General features: G+C 33.4%; 3 protein-coding genes across 4 annotated transcripts in view; 1 reads left to right on the top strand and 2 right to left on the bottom strand.

Moving 5' to 3' along the window:
* The window catches only part of LOC115453721 (flotillin-2), a 357821-nt gene extending 355413 nt beyond the window's left edge, over positions 1-2408 (bottom strand). Inside the window, exon 1 of the mRNA XM_037436782.1 lies at positions 2146-2408. Within this exon, the coding sequence (XP_037292679.1) occupies positions 2146-2194 (49 nt within the window). The 5' untranslated portion in view covers positions 2195-2408. The remainder of the gene's footprint in view (positions 1-2145) is intronic.
* Positions 2409-2419: 11 nt separating this feature from the next.
* On the top strand, positions 2420-8267 carry LOC115454678 (serine/threonine-protein phosphatase 4 catalytic subunit). 2 transcript variants are annotated; one of them, XM_037436787.1, is made up of 7 exons: positions 2420-2513; positions 2791-2968; positions 3494-3646; positions 4018-4136; positions 5336-5517; positions 5897-6086; positions 6335-8267. In XM_037436787.1, the coding sequence occupies exons 1-7, from the start codon at positions 2482-2484 to the stop codon at positions 6462-6464; spliced, it is 984 nt and encodes a 327-aa protein (XP_037292684.1). In that variant the 5' UTR covers positions 2420-2481; the 3' UTR covers positions 6465-8267. The 2 variants fall into 2 exon arrangements, with proteins under 2 accessions (XP_037292684.1, XP_037292685.1); XM_037436788.1 differs by lacking the exon at positions 2420-2513 and adding an exon at positions 2526-2669.
* On the bottom strand, positions 8259-10264 carry LOC115450943 (NAD-dependent protein deacylase Sirt4). The gene is made up of 4 exons (XM_030179118.2): positions 9975-10264; positions 9504-9694; positions 8877-9104; positions 8259-8675 (listed from the first exon to the last, which is right to left on the bottom strand). Exons 1-4 carry the CDS (start codon positions 10144-10146, stop codon positions 8349-8351), a joined length of 918 nt encoding a protein of 305 aa, XP_030034978.1. The 5' UTR covers positions 10147-10264; the 3' UTR covers positions 8259-8348.
* Between the last annotated feature and the right edge of the window lie 4988 nt (positions 10265-15252).

The raw sequence follows: 15252 nt of genomic DNA on the forward strand, positions 1-15252 counted from the left end.
AGATACCAACATTTTGAATTTTACGGGTGGAATTCGTCCGGATACCGTCATAATTTAGCCCGAACGATGCGTGGACGTAGAATCTAGGTTCAGGTGTTCTTTTGACAGACGTTGTTTCACAACATATTACCAGCCCGAACACATCCAACAAATACCACGCGACGATTTTAAAACATTACGTAAGCCGGTACCAAATTAGTTTAATACAATTACAGCAATAGGGTCTTCGTTATGAACTCATTATGTTTCAAACTACAATTACAACAGTTACATGTAGTAATCACCATGATACGAACAACGAATATTCCCTTAAAAGTTTAATTTCGAAGGTTGAAATAAATATATAATATATGTTTTTTTTTGTTTTACCAGTAAGCGTAGATTTATTTATTTATGTTGTAACCGACTAACGTTCCATACCGGCGTTTGCACTAATATATATATTATTATATTTAACTTTGCCTGAATCTTTTACTTATTATTAAGTTTATCTGCCGAGTATCAGGTGGAAGTCTGAACTTTGTTCCCGATATAGCGATAGGCTTGCCCCCTATTACGTAATTATGAGACAAAGCATATGTATAGCGTAAAGTGGATGCCCTAGCAGCACATCTGCCTATCCTTTCAGGGATAAAGGCGTGATGTGTTTTTTTGTTTTTGACCTTTCTGACGGGGCCGTCGTATCCTTTAAATTTGCTTTATTTATTTTTTAATAATAATATTCATGCGTAGATTTTACATTCTCACACATTGGAAATCACTTAAAGTTCACCCTCTCAAATTATAAACGTGATTTCGTCTTGTACATTACTTATGTTTTCATAACTTTCTCCCTCTATATCTCCAGTTCCAATTGACGTACGCGATTCGTTTTAGCCTTAGAACACTGGCGGGAACGAGCTCTTTCATTTCACCTTTTGGCCACTCACATAGTTTCAGTTGGAGGGAAGCTAAAGGTGGGCATTCAATTTGATCTTCAACAGGAGTTAAACTACAATTCACGTTTCTCATCGTACAAGGGCATTAATATGAATAATTTTATCAACACACTGCAGAGCAGCACGGGTCCTCTAAACAAAAAGATAATTATGCACACAGACGTAAGCGTTCGTGCCGGTTCTGGTTATGGAATGCAAGCAAAACACAACACATAGCATACAATAGCATCAATAAAATTAACCTTGAATCGTCCAAACGTGAGTTTATGAACTGCGCGACATGTTATAAAAAAATAAGTAGGAAAATAAACCAAACACACATGTCTTTTTCTTGCCGACTATTTCAGATAAATAAATAAATACCTAAGTAGATATCTCTTATCTCGTTGTTTTATAGATCTTGGCAAATTGTGAAGAAATGTACCTGACGACGTATGATAAGTCCAATTTATCCAATTGGCTGAAAAATATTGCACAATTAACTGAGCCCATTGACTCACTCAACCCTGAGTTGGATGAAATAAAACAGGGCAGTAGGTAATAAGAACTTGAATACTGTGTCTGACGTCATGGGTGACGCCCCGTCGCGCCGCATTATATTTTACTATAAGTACTATCAATGGTATATCACAATCCTACATTCGTATTTGATGATAATAAACACCGTATACCTACCTACATAAATAGTAAATAATATTATATTACTACAGTATTTTACTTGGGTAGATATTCTAAAATATAATTCGGTTAAATTTTTATTTGTGTCAGAACTATGTAACATAAATTATGGTAAGCGTGAACCAATAAGAAAATTATTTATGTGTAATTGGTATTCTGGGTTTTTCACACTAACTTCACACATCTATGGATATTTTTCCTCAATTAATCTGTAGAGCGTAGACTGTTCTATACAAATAAATGAAAATAGGTGCTACGCAACACATATTGAAACAAAACTTATTAGAATGATAAAGGATAATGTAAATTACATTTTCATCTGCAGTCACAACGCTCGTAAACGATAAGAGGTTACTCTGTTATCATTTCATAATGTAAACACTACGTACGGCCGTAAAATTTGTAATATACTTAACTATAGTAATTAACGTAAAAATTTTGATACAAACCTTTTATAATCAGAAAAACGCTGCACATAAAGTCATATTCAATTGTAAACAAATAGATAAATATTGTCATGACTACTTACCTGAAACTATTAGCGCTTCATTTGGTCCGACGGTATGTATGTTGCCCATGTTTTTTCTTCTTTTTTCACACAATAAACCGCAATAAGACCACTTTTTTCACTTCACAAACAAAACCACAACAATCCACCGCTAAATCAATAAATACAAAAACAACAATGTACGAAACGAACGAATGACGCGAGCGGCTTATCACCTTTTTTCACTTGGCAATAAATCAATTTTATCGATTACTAGTCAAACTCAAGTTCCACACTACGGAGTTCGGGCGACCGTCCGACACAACACACGAGCCGACCTTCCCACAGATGCAACAAGATTTTCACGGCGCAGTTTAAATGCTTAAAATATGTACTAATTGCTACGAAACGTAAGTTGATCTCAAAATTGTTTATGGATTCTAAAAAAATGTCGATGAACATTTGTCTTTTTAAATGGTGGACGCATTGTGATTGTTTGATGTAAAAATACGTTTGCCAATGGTAACAACCTAAAACCGACATCAGAAATAAGTTTCTTGTAAATTGTTAGTACATTATTACATGTGATTCAAATGCAATGTTTCGAACGCCATAGAAGTATTTCACGTACCATGACATGATTTTCACGAAACTACCCATTTTTTTCAATATAATTCGTACTTGCAGATTTGCGCTGATTAATTTAAGCATAAAAATGTCGGACACCAGTGATCTTGACCGTCAAATCGAGCAGCTTAAAAGATGTGAGATTATTATGGAAGCCGAGGTTAAGGCGTTATGTGCAAAGGCCCGCGAAATCCTTGTGGAAGAGAGCAACGTGCAAAGAGTAGACTCTCCGGTTACTGTAAGTGTTCCATAATAATTATAAATAAAATATTGTGTAAAATATTTTCCCAAAACGCATATTCGGTGACTTAATCTCTAACTTGCGAAATTGATATGGTCTTAGTTATGCAAAGTTGTATGTTAAATCAACTAACAACTTGTGTAAACAATAGTTTTAATACAAACAATATAATTATTTATAAGAACCTCGCAGTTTTTTTTTCATATTGAATTTATAAACCTTCCACATGAAGGAAATTGTTGAAGTGTTTTTGTTATAATGTTTATATTTAAACATGATATGGTGTTTCTCTTATTATCATAGACAGTTAATAGTCTTTAAGGAAAATTACTGTTTCATGAAATAATCATAAATATTATGAAATCATTTTCATTTCTCGTTTCTATGTTGCCAATATCAATATGCTTTACATTCCTTTGCACTGAATTATCAATACAAACTCTATGATTGGCAGTAAATGTTGTAAAATTAACATAAAGATTTGTCATACACTTGTAAATATTTAATTTCTTATAATTTTAGGTATGTGGTGACATACACGGGCAATTTTATGACCTCAAGGAGTTGTTCAAAGTGGGTGGCGACGTTCCAGAGACCAATTATTTGTTTATGGGTGACTTTGTGGACAGAGGATTCTATTCAGTTGAAACTTTCTTATTGCTTCTAGCTTTAAAAGTAAGTTTATAAGAGACAAAGATTTTTTATATTTTAAGCAAAAAAAAAACATATATTTTTGTATTTTATCAAGAATATTATAATATTATGTATGTTGACCTTATTATTCTTCAATTTATATCTATGACAATCAATTTTAGCACAACGGTGTTTTACTCAGAGTAAAATAATTTTATTTATTTTATCTATTACTTTGAAAGTAAATTATTCTCTATTGTCTTAACAACAAAATACAAATCATTTTGATGAATAGAAATATTTAGAGATGTATATGTAGCATGTTACCTTCTTTTTAGATGTAATAATGCATTCAAAGGATCTCTGTTGCTTAAACCAAGAATGGGATGGAATTAATAGTAATCCTATTTTAGGTACGCTACCCAGACAGAATAACACTAATAAGAGGTAACCATGAATCAAGACAGATCACACAAGTGTATGGCTTCTATGATGAATGCCTTAGAAAATACGGCTCCATCACAGTCTGGAGGTAAGTGTATACTTATTGAACTGATTTTTAGATAATATGATGTAAAGCAGAGGTTGTTGAAGTATTTTATGCCCCACCACCCTGAACACACCCTCACAAATGCCCAAGGCCTCCCTACTCTTCAATGTGAGGAAAAGGAAGCCAGAGACAACACCAAGTATTCTTATATTATGAAGTTGGGTCTGTTATTTGTCCCATCTCCATGGCTTTACTTCTCTAACCAATGATTGTGAAATTATGCAAATTTAGAGTGTCAAGGGTACGGAAGGATGTATGGTTTTCATTTATCCATAAAAATACTGTTTCTGAGGATTAGAAATTAATTTATATATTGTTGTCACACTTCACTAGGAGGACGCCCCTCGCCCCTTTTTCAAAAGCAATCTATAGAGTCTATGATATCTAATAATAATAGCTGGCAAACAACTTGAGTACACTACCACATGGTGTAATTTTTTTTGTATATATAAATGTCTGTGGGCTACACTAACTCAAAGAAAAATCCTCTACCATGCTATAATGAGCTCAAGTTGTTTGCCAGCTTACCACTAGTTGCTCATTCCAACCTCATACTTAATTTTCTATATGCCCTTTAACAACTTTGGCATCTAGATATATTAACTACGGCAATAGGCACTAATCCTATTCACTATTGTATCACATTACAAATATAAGTTTAATAAAATCATGAGCTGCTTGTTGCATCTAATTTTGTTGTTGTAAATTCAATATATTAAGTTTAGTATATCTTTACAGTTAACTAAAAAAGTAGTTAATAAAATTCAAAATTCAAGTCGCATTAGACTTTGAAGTTCTAAATGTGTTCAGATACTTTTAAGGGTCAATTTTTATAAAGTTGTCTGTGAATTTGTCAACTCTGATCGAAACTACTACATTGTATAACCCCAAGGGCTAATGAGATACATAATGTCATAACAATTGCAAAACCCATCAACAAAGCCTGAAATCTTTATATCTAGATTGTCCAAACCCTTGACCACATACTGGTATAAAATTATGCTTTAATAGGAATAAGCTTAAAATCATTCGCCATTGAATGTCCCTGTTTGCCAAATTTGAGTTGTGGTTTCTCTTGCCATCTTTAAACTAATCGAACATCTTATTTCACAAATTATAGAGACTGGTAATGAAAGACAATTTCCTTAACAAGACTAATAATTTCTTTCACACATGCTCAGGTATTGCACAGAAATATTTGATTACCTATCACTGTCTGCAATCATCGATGGTCGAATATTCTGCGTACACGGTGGGCTGAGCCCCTCCATACAGACTCTGGATCAGATCCGCACCATCGACCGCAAGCAGGAGGTGCCGCATGATGGGCCCATGTGTGATCTGCTGTGGAGTGACCCTGAAGGTTTGTGTTGTCAGCTAGTTGTTACTAAATAGTGTTTGCTATATGTTCATGTAATTATTTTTGCAGTTTATGAAGACGTATATTACATAGCCTATAGCCTTCCTCGACAAATGGGCTATCCAACACTAAAAGAATTTTTCAATTCAAACTCTTCAGCTTTATATGATTTTAAATACTTACACGGACTGAAGTGAGATTTGTTACTAATTAGTTTAAAAAGAGATAAAATATACAATAATCTTAAAATGCGTATAATTCAAAACTTAGAGATTAATAAACAAATTATGATGAGTTTAAATCTTATGAAAACCTGGTACCTGACTCATGTGGTCAATGACCTGTATGATTATTCTACTAGTAATGAATGTACTATATGTAGACACACAAGGCTGGGGCGTGTCGCCGCGCGGCGCGGGCTACCTGTTCGGCTCTGACGTGGTGGCGCAGTTCAACGTGTCCAACGACATCGACATGATCTGCCGCGCGCACCAGCTCGTCATGGAGGGCTACAAGTGGCACTTCAATGAAACTGTGCTCACTGTGTGGTCTGCCCCTAATTACTGTTACAGGTTAGCTATTTGTACATATTGATTTGAACTAGTATAAACTGTAAAGCCATATTGTGACTGATTTTACTTAGTAATTTGCTTATGCAAATGGACTGACTATATAGCTCTTTACCAATGCACCAGGAAACTGATATAAAATGGTTACAGTCTATATGTTTTTTTTTTTGTAACACCAATAAATTATTATATTACTTTCCTATATTAGTTCTTTTTCTAGATAGTAAACTATTTTACTTTTTGTGCAACAGATGTGGCAATGTAGCAGCAATATTAGAGTTAAATGAGAATCTGCAGCGCGAGTTCACAATATTCGAAGCTGCACCGCAAGAGTCCAGAGGTGTGCCCTCTAAGAAACCTCAAGCGGACTACTTCTTATAATGTTCCATACAATAGACAATTGACATGAACCAACGACGCGTCTAGTATTACGGATTTTTAATTAGTAGTGACAAAATATTTCAATGTGGAAATAATTTTATTGTGATTTTAAGACTGGTAAGTGTAGCGAGTTGATTGTGTTTTATTTTAAGATCAAAATATGTTTTGGTTACCAGGCCTTCATTCATATTACTATTACTTATTTATACTTGAGACCATATCTTGTATTAGTGAGCTGATTATGCCTACTTTAAAAGACTTCTATACCATCTTCGTGAAAGCTGACTAAGCCCCTTCATTCAACCCCAAGTAATATGAATGAAGGTATCTGGATACCCATTTAGCATTGTGTTCGCCGAAAAATTTTAGAACGAAAATTGACTATTCTACGCGCGATTAGATTTTCGGCGTAAAAACGGCTATATAATAAAACATAAACAATAGTAAAATCAGATTTAGTACAAACTAATTTCCGTTCTAAATAGATTTCAACCTTGATTTAGTGAACTGTTATAGTAAACTTTAGGCATTTTGTAATTAAAGTATTCACTCTTCCATATTACACTAGATAACTTTAGAATAAGAATGTACCACTGTTATGATGAAGACAAATTCAATTACATTCAGTGGTGTAATGAATGTTTTGATTGGTAGGGTTGTCAAATATGTGATGAACAATAGGGATAAGGTTAATGTTGTATAAAAAACAGACGTGGGCATGGTACGTACCAGTTACTATTATATTATGAGGATATAAATAATTCTATAAATGGTATATGAACCTCTGTTAACTTTATAAAGGACTGCTGCTATAAACTGTTGACTAATATAAAACATTTGATACAAAATCATGACACCAAAATAAAAATTATTTATGACTGCTCATATTAGTATGTTTCATAGTTTAGCTAGTTATTATATAAATATTTTTCAGACACTTAAAAACAATCACAATGTACTTATTTGTTTGTACTAATTCTTCCAGTAACATTGTTAAAGACTAATACATATTTATCATATTGACTTACATGCAGACTGACTAAATAGCAATATAATTGACTTGCGTCTGTTTTTATGTATTCTAAATAAAATATAAAGAACCAGAGCCCATGCAAAATTGTCACTCAAACACTGCCGTATCTTATATAACTCTTAAGGTTAATAGTAAATATTTATTATGTAATCATTAATGTGTGTTACGGTTAAGACGAGTTTGAGTATGGCCGCGGCCACGATACGTCATCGCTTTGTTCTGCCTATTAATGTGTAGGGGGCACACGAGACTCGAATAGGTAGGTAGAACTATTAGGTATAAATGTTCATTACATTAGCACCGCAGGTCGGGCCGTGCGCCGTATGTTTTCAGCCTTATACTTAAGCCAATGCACAACTGTTTAAAATAAATCACATACCTAAGAATAGTAATCATTAATTGCAGTGTTGAACTGCATTAGTAATTGAAATTATTTTCTTATAATATTGAGATAGGTCACTAGGTGTCGTGTAAAAATGTGCATTTTCCAAATAGAGTTGACTAGTAAAATTGTGACATGATCTCATTTGTTACACAGGTGTTATAGCCCATGTTCTAAATCTGATTAGTATTCCCTGGCGGGGAGAACTCGGCTAGTATAGTCAATTAGGACGTACCATGTGTAATCAATAAGCCTGTTATTTATTTACCTCATACTGTATTCATATTTCAGAAAACCTACATGAATTATGATTTTCCGTTCTTTGTTAGACAACACTTTTGTATCTTCACTTCTTTATTTTACAATAATTAAAATGAAATACCATTGCTTCATGTTTATTTATTAAAATAAAACTTCTAAACTTAACAAAGAGGTAGCATTTTTCCTTAGACTAGCAATTTTATTTAAATTACACTTTTATTGCAGTACACAATTCAGGTAATATGTCACCACATTTTGTTGACACTTTGATGTGGGCTATGTCATCTGCTCTTGTTGGCCCAATATTTAAAATAGCTATTTCCTTATTCTCTTCTCTAGCTTGCAGAATTATTCTATAACTTGAATATACAGTGAGACTTGATCCTAATACAAAGACAGCATCGCTATCACTCACTTTACTTCTTACTAGTTCTACTCGTTGCTTTGGCACATTATCACCAAAAAATATAATGTCCGGTTTTAAAGGACCTTCACACTTGGGACAAAGTGGCACTCTGAAATTGTCTACTTGTTCCTGCAATTAAAACAATTGATAATTATTGTTATGTCACAGTCATAACCACATATATTTAAAGTCACACTTCAGTATTACACTTTTAAATAAATCATTTCAAATGAGATCTGTGAAAATTTAAAGTAAGTATATTGTGTAAATACTTTTGTTGATAAACAACTTTAATATAATAAATAATTCCTAAAAAACTTTTTAAATCACCTTAGAAAGATCAACATCCCCATCAGGTCGAATCATAGTAAAGTTACTCTGAATACTTGGATTGTTCTTCAATATCTTATCTTGTAACTCATGTCTGTCTATTTCATATGGACAATTTAAACATTTTACAATATAACCAGTTCCGTGTAGCTCTATGACATTCTCAGATCCAGCCTTGTGATGTAGTCTGTCAACATTTTGAGTCACTATGGATGTTACTTTGCCAATCTGAAAATATTTTGCCATTTCAAATAATTACATAAATGTAAAAAACAATTTAGGTATAATCACAATTTTATACAAAGATATATTTTGTTCACAGCCTTGCCTGCAGGAAAGTATTTCCAGTATAAGACACCCACCATATATTTTTCCACAATAAAAAAAGCCTTTGTCCTTCCCAGGGTCTTGTATTATCTCCATACCAAAATTTCATCAAATCTGTTTAGTACATTTCAAGTTTATCACATTCAGAGAGATGTAGGAGTGGGGACTGTCTTATATTATGTATAAATAGTGATAAAAATAAATATTAAAGAATATCTATAGTCACTAAATTTATAGAATTGTTAAAAGCGTGGAGGTTTATACTAGTACAAGACAAAATATTTGTATTGATACATATACCTTTTCTAACTCCCTGATAGCTAAATGTGTATCATTAGGTTGAACGCTGCTGAATCTTGGCCAACCAACAAAGTTTCGCGCCCAATACCGCTGTCTCACTTTAGGATATTTAACAAATTCTTGATACTGGATGGGTTTGTGGTTACTCCGAGCATAGAGACCAACCTCCTCTGATCTATAGTCAGGTATTCCTAGATTGAAATTAAAATTCAACTTACAACATTGACATTTCAGGACACAGAGACATGGAATGAATGAAACTTAAGGGCTATAAGAATCACGCTCTACATATTTTTGTATAAAATGAACATTTTTTTAAAGTTTCGAATGATTTCCACCTAAATTTCCTCTCTTTAACGCTATTATCTTTGGCTCTACTCACTCCCAACAGCTGTTGATAGGAATGTTTATATTTTATTCCTACCGATATTATGTATAAACTATAACCGATTATTAGACAGAACGTCTTACCCGATTCTGTAGAAATACCAGCCCCCGTTAAAATAAGTATTTTGTCGTGTTTAACCAAGAAACTTCTGAGTATCTCGATATCTTTGTGATCTGGAGGTTTATGTTTGGGCACATACACAATGTATCGGTTATTAAAAACTTTTATATTAGTAGGCAGAATACGACGAAACATTTTTAAATAATTATATAATTATGGATAAACATAAAATATGAGATACATTATGATTTGTGATAGGTACATATGAATTGTTGACAATTATTGAATTTGACAATGACTATACTGTTGACAGTTGACACTGAATAGTGATAACGAGTGATGAATACATATTACATACTCTGTCTACGGATGAGTCATGATGAATAGGGGACCGGCCTATGCTTGATTTTGTACATTATTCTATATGTAATGGTTAATAATACGAAAAAGAAGCACTCCTGCGAAAACTGCATAACAATTGGTTAAAAAATGAGCGAGTAATTCATATTTAAAATATTGTAACGTGCAGAAGTGGGCGCGACGTGGGGATATCGCTTCATCTCTTTTTTCGCACGCGTCGTAATTCCCTATGACGTCACATGTGGATATTTCGTCTCTTTTTTGATTCTTGTTAATTACCCCTTCCACCGAAATTCAAAGACTTATAACTTGTTGATTTTTTACCGGATTTTAATAATTCCTTCGGTGTTATAATTTATATTATGTAAATATTTGATAATAGTAAAGAACAAAAATGAGTCCGGTACCCTATTGTGTGTTGACTTGGCAGCATGGTATCTCATCTAAACCAGTCCCTGTGGAACTTCAAGAGGAAAGCGAATTAAAAAATGTATAATATACATATATACTACTTAATATATATTGTCTTTTGATTTTGATTATTTTATACATAGCTTCTGACTTTGAAATAATGAAAAAATGGTCCTATTGTAACAAGAAACAGTAGAATACACTGCATGGTTGAGAACCATTGCTTGTCCTTACAAAAAGAATAAAATCAAACAATAAATTTCCTATGTCAGATTTGTCAACAGTCAAATGTCAAGTTCTAGTTTATTTTTGTCTCTGAGTCAAGTTTTTAGGTTAGGTATTGCTGCTAATCACCTCTGACATTAACAAAAACAATTATAAAAGTAAAGTAATATTGAATATACTTATATATATTCCTAGGATAGATTGTAATTTTATAATTTTAATTCTTAGAATTCTGAAATGACGCTGTTCAAGTTGCGATCGGCACCGTTTGTACTCATCGAAGATGATATTAACAAAAATACAGTGCCTTTAATTTTAGAACTTGTACAAAATACGAGCGGCGTAATTAATTTGTTTGCATATGAACAACCGATTACGGCATGGAGAAATGTTTTCAATCCGTCCGAACTAAATTGTTATAAGGAGTTTAATCCGGAAATGTTTTCAAAGTACACACATTCCAAATGCACAGTGATAATAGACTCTATAAACCAAATGTCTCTATGTTTGGGTTGGAACGAGTGCTTAAAAAGCTTAAAGAGGTTGCAAGACAATAAAGATGTGGAGAAGTTAATAGTAATTCTACACAAAGATTGTTTATCTCATGCATCTAAACTACGTTTTCAACTAAACCATATAGCGAAGGCTATAGTTTCGTACGACGATAAAATTGCGCACAAAGTTTGGGTACAAATTAAAAAGAACAGTAAAATTATAAGAACTGAAGAATTGTTATCTTATGACAGTATTAATAAGGTATTAAAGTCTCATCCAGTAATCAAAGAAGAAAGGAAAGAAGCTGAACCAGAGAAGCCATCTCCAGGAACACTTTCAACATTCAAAATAGAAGTGGAACAGACTGAAAAGCTACAAAAGTACAACCTGAAGCTTCCGTATATGAGTAAGATTAATGAAGGAGAGAGCAAAGTGTTCTCACGAGCCTGACCCCGATGATGACCTAGATATATGACCTGATATTGTACAGTTGTCCTGAGTCTTTTTAGCTGGCCTCAAGTTAGTTACCATTGTCAAGTGAAGTGAAGGTTTAATGTTAATTCTACACCTGCTGTGATGCTTTTCAGGATGCAACAAATGCAAATCTTCCACAGACTAACCTCTTATCGGCTATACAGATTAACAATAGCTGTACATTTGTTAATATATAAATATAACATGTTATATCATAAATACATATTACTATATTTAAATTTAAATGTTTTCATTGTATATTTCAAACACTTTGTTCTTGTAGCTTCACCAATTTCAGTAATTTCCAAAATAAATAAGAGACTGGGAAATAAAACATAATGTTGATCTAGTTCTTAAAAACTAAACACATTTATTAGTACTGCCACATTGTACATAATATACTAGCTTTAGCTCTTGGCTTTGCTCGCGAGATAGAGTTTTTGAGTTTCGTGTTCAGATAGGTAGACAGATGTGGCGAGGGATTTTATTTTATAAGTAGCTTTTGTCTGCGCATCCGTTTTTCCGAGATCAAGTTTTCCGATATAGAATTCATACTATATATTTTCCCTGTATAAAAACTTTAACCGTTTACTGAGTGCACGCAACGGAAGCTCTCAAGAGCAATAAATTTCCCCCATTGTAGCAAATTTTTTTATTGATGCTCCGCACCTATTGGTAATAGCGTGATATAGCCTACAACCTTCCCTGATAAATGAGCTTTCCAATAATTAAATATTTTTTCAATACGAACCTATAATTCCTGAGATTAGCGCGTTCAAACATACAAATAAACTCTTTAGCTTTATATAATAACTAGCTTTTGCCCGCGGCTCCGCCCGCGTTATAAAGTTTTCAGGCTAAAGTTTTCCGTCATAAAAGTAGTAAGTAGTTTCCCGGGAGCCTATGTTCTTCCCAGGGTCTCAAACTGTCTCCATACCAAATTTCATCTTAATACGTTGGGTAGTTTTTGAGTTTAACACGTTCAGACATACAGATGCAGCGGGGGACTTTGTTTTATAATATATTTTTTAGAACTTTTAAAGTGGAACAATCCCTTCATACATAATTGTTGCATAACTTTAACCGTTTACGCAGCGCAGGCAACGGAAGCTCTCAAAACTTATAATTTTCCCCGTTTTTGCAACATGTTTCATTACTGCTCCGCTGCTATTGGTCATAGCGTGATGATATATAGGCTATAGCACTCCAGGAACAAAGGGCTATCCAACGCATAAAGAATTTTTCGGTTTGGACCGGTAGTTCCTGAGATTAGCGCGTTCAAACAAACAAACAACCAAACAAACAAACAAACTCTTCAGCTTTATATAATAGTATAGATATAGATATATTTTAAGAACTTTTTAAGAGGGTGAATTCCCTCATACACATTTTTGCGTACCTTTAATAGTTCACGGAGCGCACACAACGCAAATTCAAAAGGAATATATTTTCTCCGTTGTAGCACAATTCTTCATAACTGCTCCGCTCCACTCCTATTGGTCATTGTGTGATACAATATAGCCTTTCTCGATAAATGGGCTATACAACACTATAATATTTTTTTCAAATCAAACCAGTAGTTCCGGATATTAGCGTATTTTCAACTATTCAGCTGAAAACACGCTAATATCTTAAAATATCTCTAGCTATTCAACTTTATAAAATAGTTTAGATTTATAAGGCAAGTGCTAAGTAATACCTTGCTGTCTCTTCAAACAAAACTTTAATTTAAGAAATATTTGTAAATGTTTGCAAGGTATTCTCGCCTAAAATTAAGTAACTAATGTCTATCTGCATTACTATGCAGCTAGTAGTAGCTTACGAGTAGAATCGGCACTTATTATTCCAAGTCTTCTAGAGGTGGTATGTATAGTATAAAAAACAGGATGCTGAAAGTCTTTATCACAGATGAGGCTTTCAGGTTGGTGGTAACGGGACTAGAAGAAATGTGGATGTAATGCCGAACCTCACCTAAATCTGCTCAGTAATTATTCAACCGTGAAACCTTAATAAACACACTTTCCCATTTATAATAGTAAAAATGTATGTATGTAGTATGACTTACGAGTATTGTATGATATACACACAATAGGCATATCTATACTTATAATAAATCTGTAGAGAGGTCAATTCTGTACATGAAATATATTTCCAAAATAATTGTCAGGGGGTGATTAGGGATCGATACTGATGCCAAAAATGCAATTAGTAAAATTTTTGTCTGTCTGTATAACCGTTATAGAAACAAAAACTACTCGACGGATTTTAACGAAACTTGGTACAATTATTTGTCATACTCCTGTGCTGGTTATAGTATACTTTTCATCACGCTACAATTAATAGGAGCAGAGCAGTGAAGGGAAATGTTGGGAAAACGGGAGAAGTTACTCCATTTTTAAGCTTCCGTCGCGTGTGCAACCTTAATGGTTAAAGCTACACAGAAATCATGTATGACGGAAATGTTCTCCTTAAAATTATGTAAACAATATCCCACGACAGCATATGTCTATCTTTTATGGTTGACTCACAATAACACGTGTAACTCCCGATAGCTTAGCAGTTCGAAGCTTTCTCATTATATTTGTCTACTCTTACGTTTATTACACTCTCAGTCATCCCTAATTAAAAAGTTAACATTATTAAATATTCCATAAAAAGAATCATAGAAATCGGTATAGAAACACCAAAGTTATACATGAAATACGCTAATAATAAGCCATCACGCGTGAATACTGAATCATGCTTCCTTCGATTTCACCAGGATCGCATCATCAGACCCTGACCGGACAATCGGACCACCTGCATACCACCATACATTAAAAAAACATCCCGACAAATTGAGCACCTCCTCCATTTTGAAGTCCGAAATCCACGCGGGCGAAGCTGCGGGCGGAAGCTAGTTTAAAATAAATTAGTGGAATACACTAGAAAATAATTGATTCCCAAGTAGACAAATTAAGTTTGAGAACCAGAAAGGAATAAAATTTAAAGTAGGAACCTTGGTGTAATATTGTTATTATTCTTTTTATCAATAAACCATGGAGAAAATTAAAAATTAAGGTGTTTAACTTCATGCAAAATCATCGTTAGAATAGAATTATTGAATAATTAAATAAACTAGATAAATTAGCTAATAATAAAGTAAGTAAGCTTGTCTGCATTCTATGTTCCAATTTCATTGTTTCAAGCACAAAAAATTTAATACATGGAAAGGTAGCTAGGGTAAACTTGGTTTTAGATAAACCCTCGGTTACAAAGAATTCACTTTTTATTTGTTTTTCTATGTTCTGTTACAATTTTGCGATTTTTTTTTTATTTATTTGCCACGTTACTTGT

This window comes from Manduca sexta, chromosome 9 (genome assembly GCF_014839805.1).
Source record: "Manduca sexta isolate Smith_Timp_Sample1 chromosome 9, JHU_Msex_v1.0, whole genome shotgun sequence".
NCBI classification, from domain to species: Eukaryota; Metazoa; Arthropoda; class Insecta; order Lepidoptera; family Sphingidae; genus Manduca; species Manduca sexta.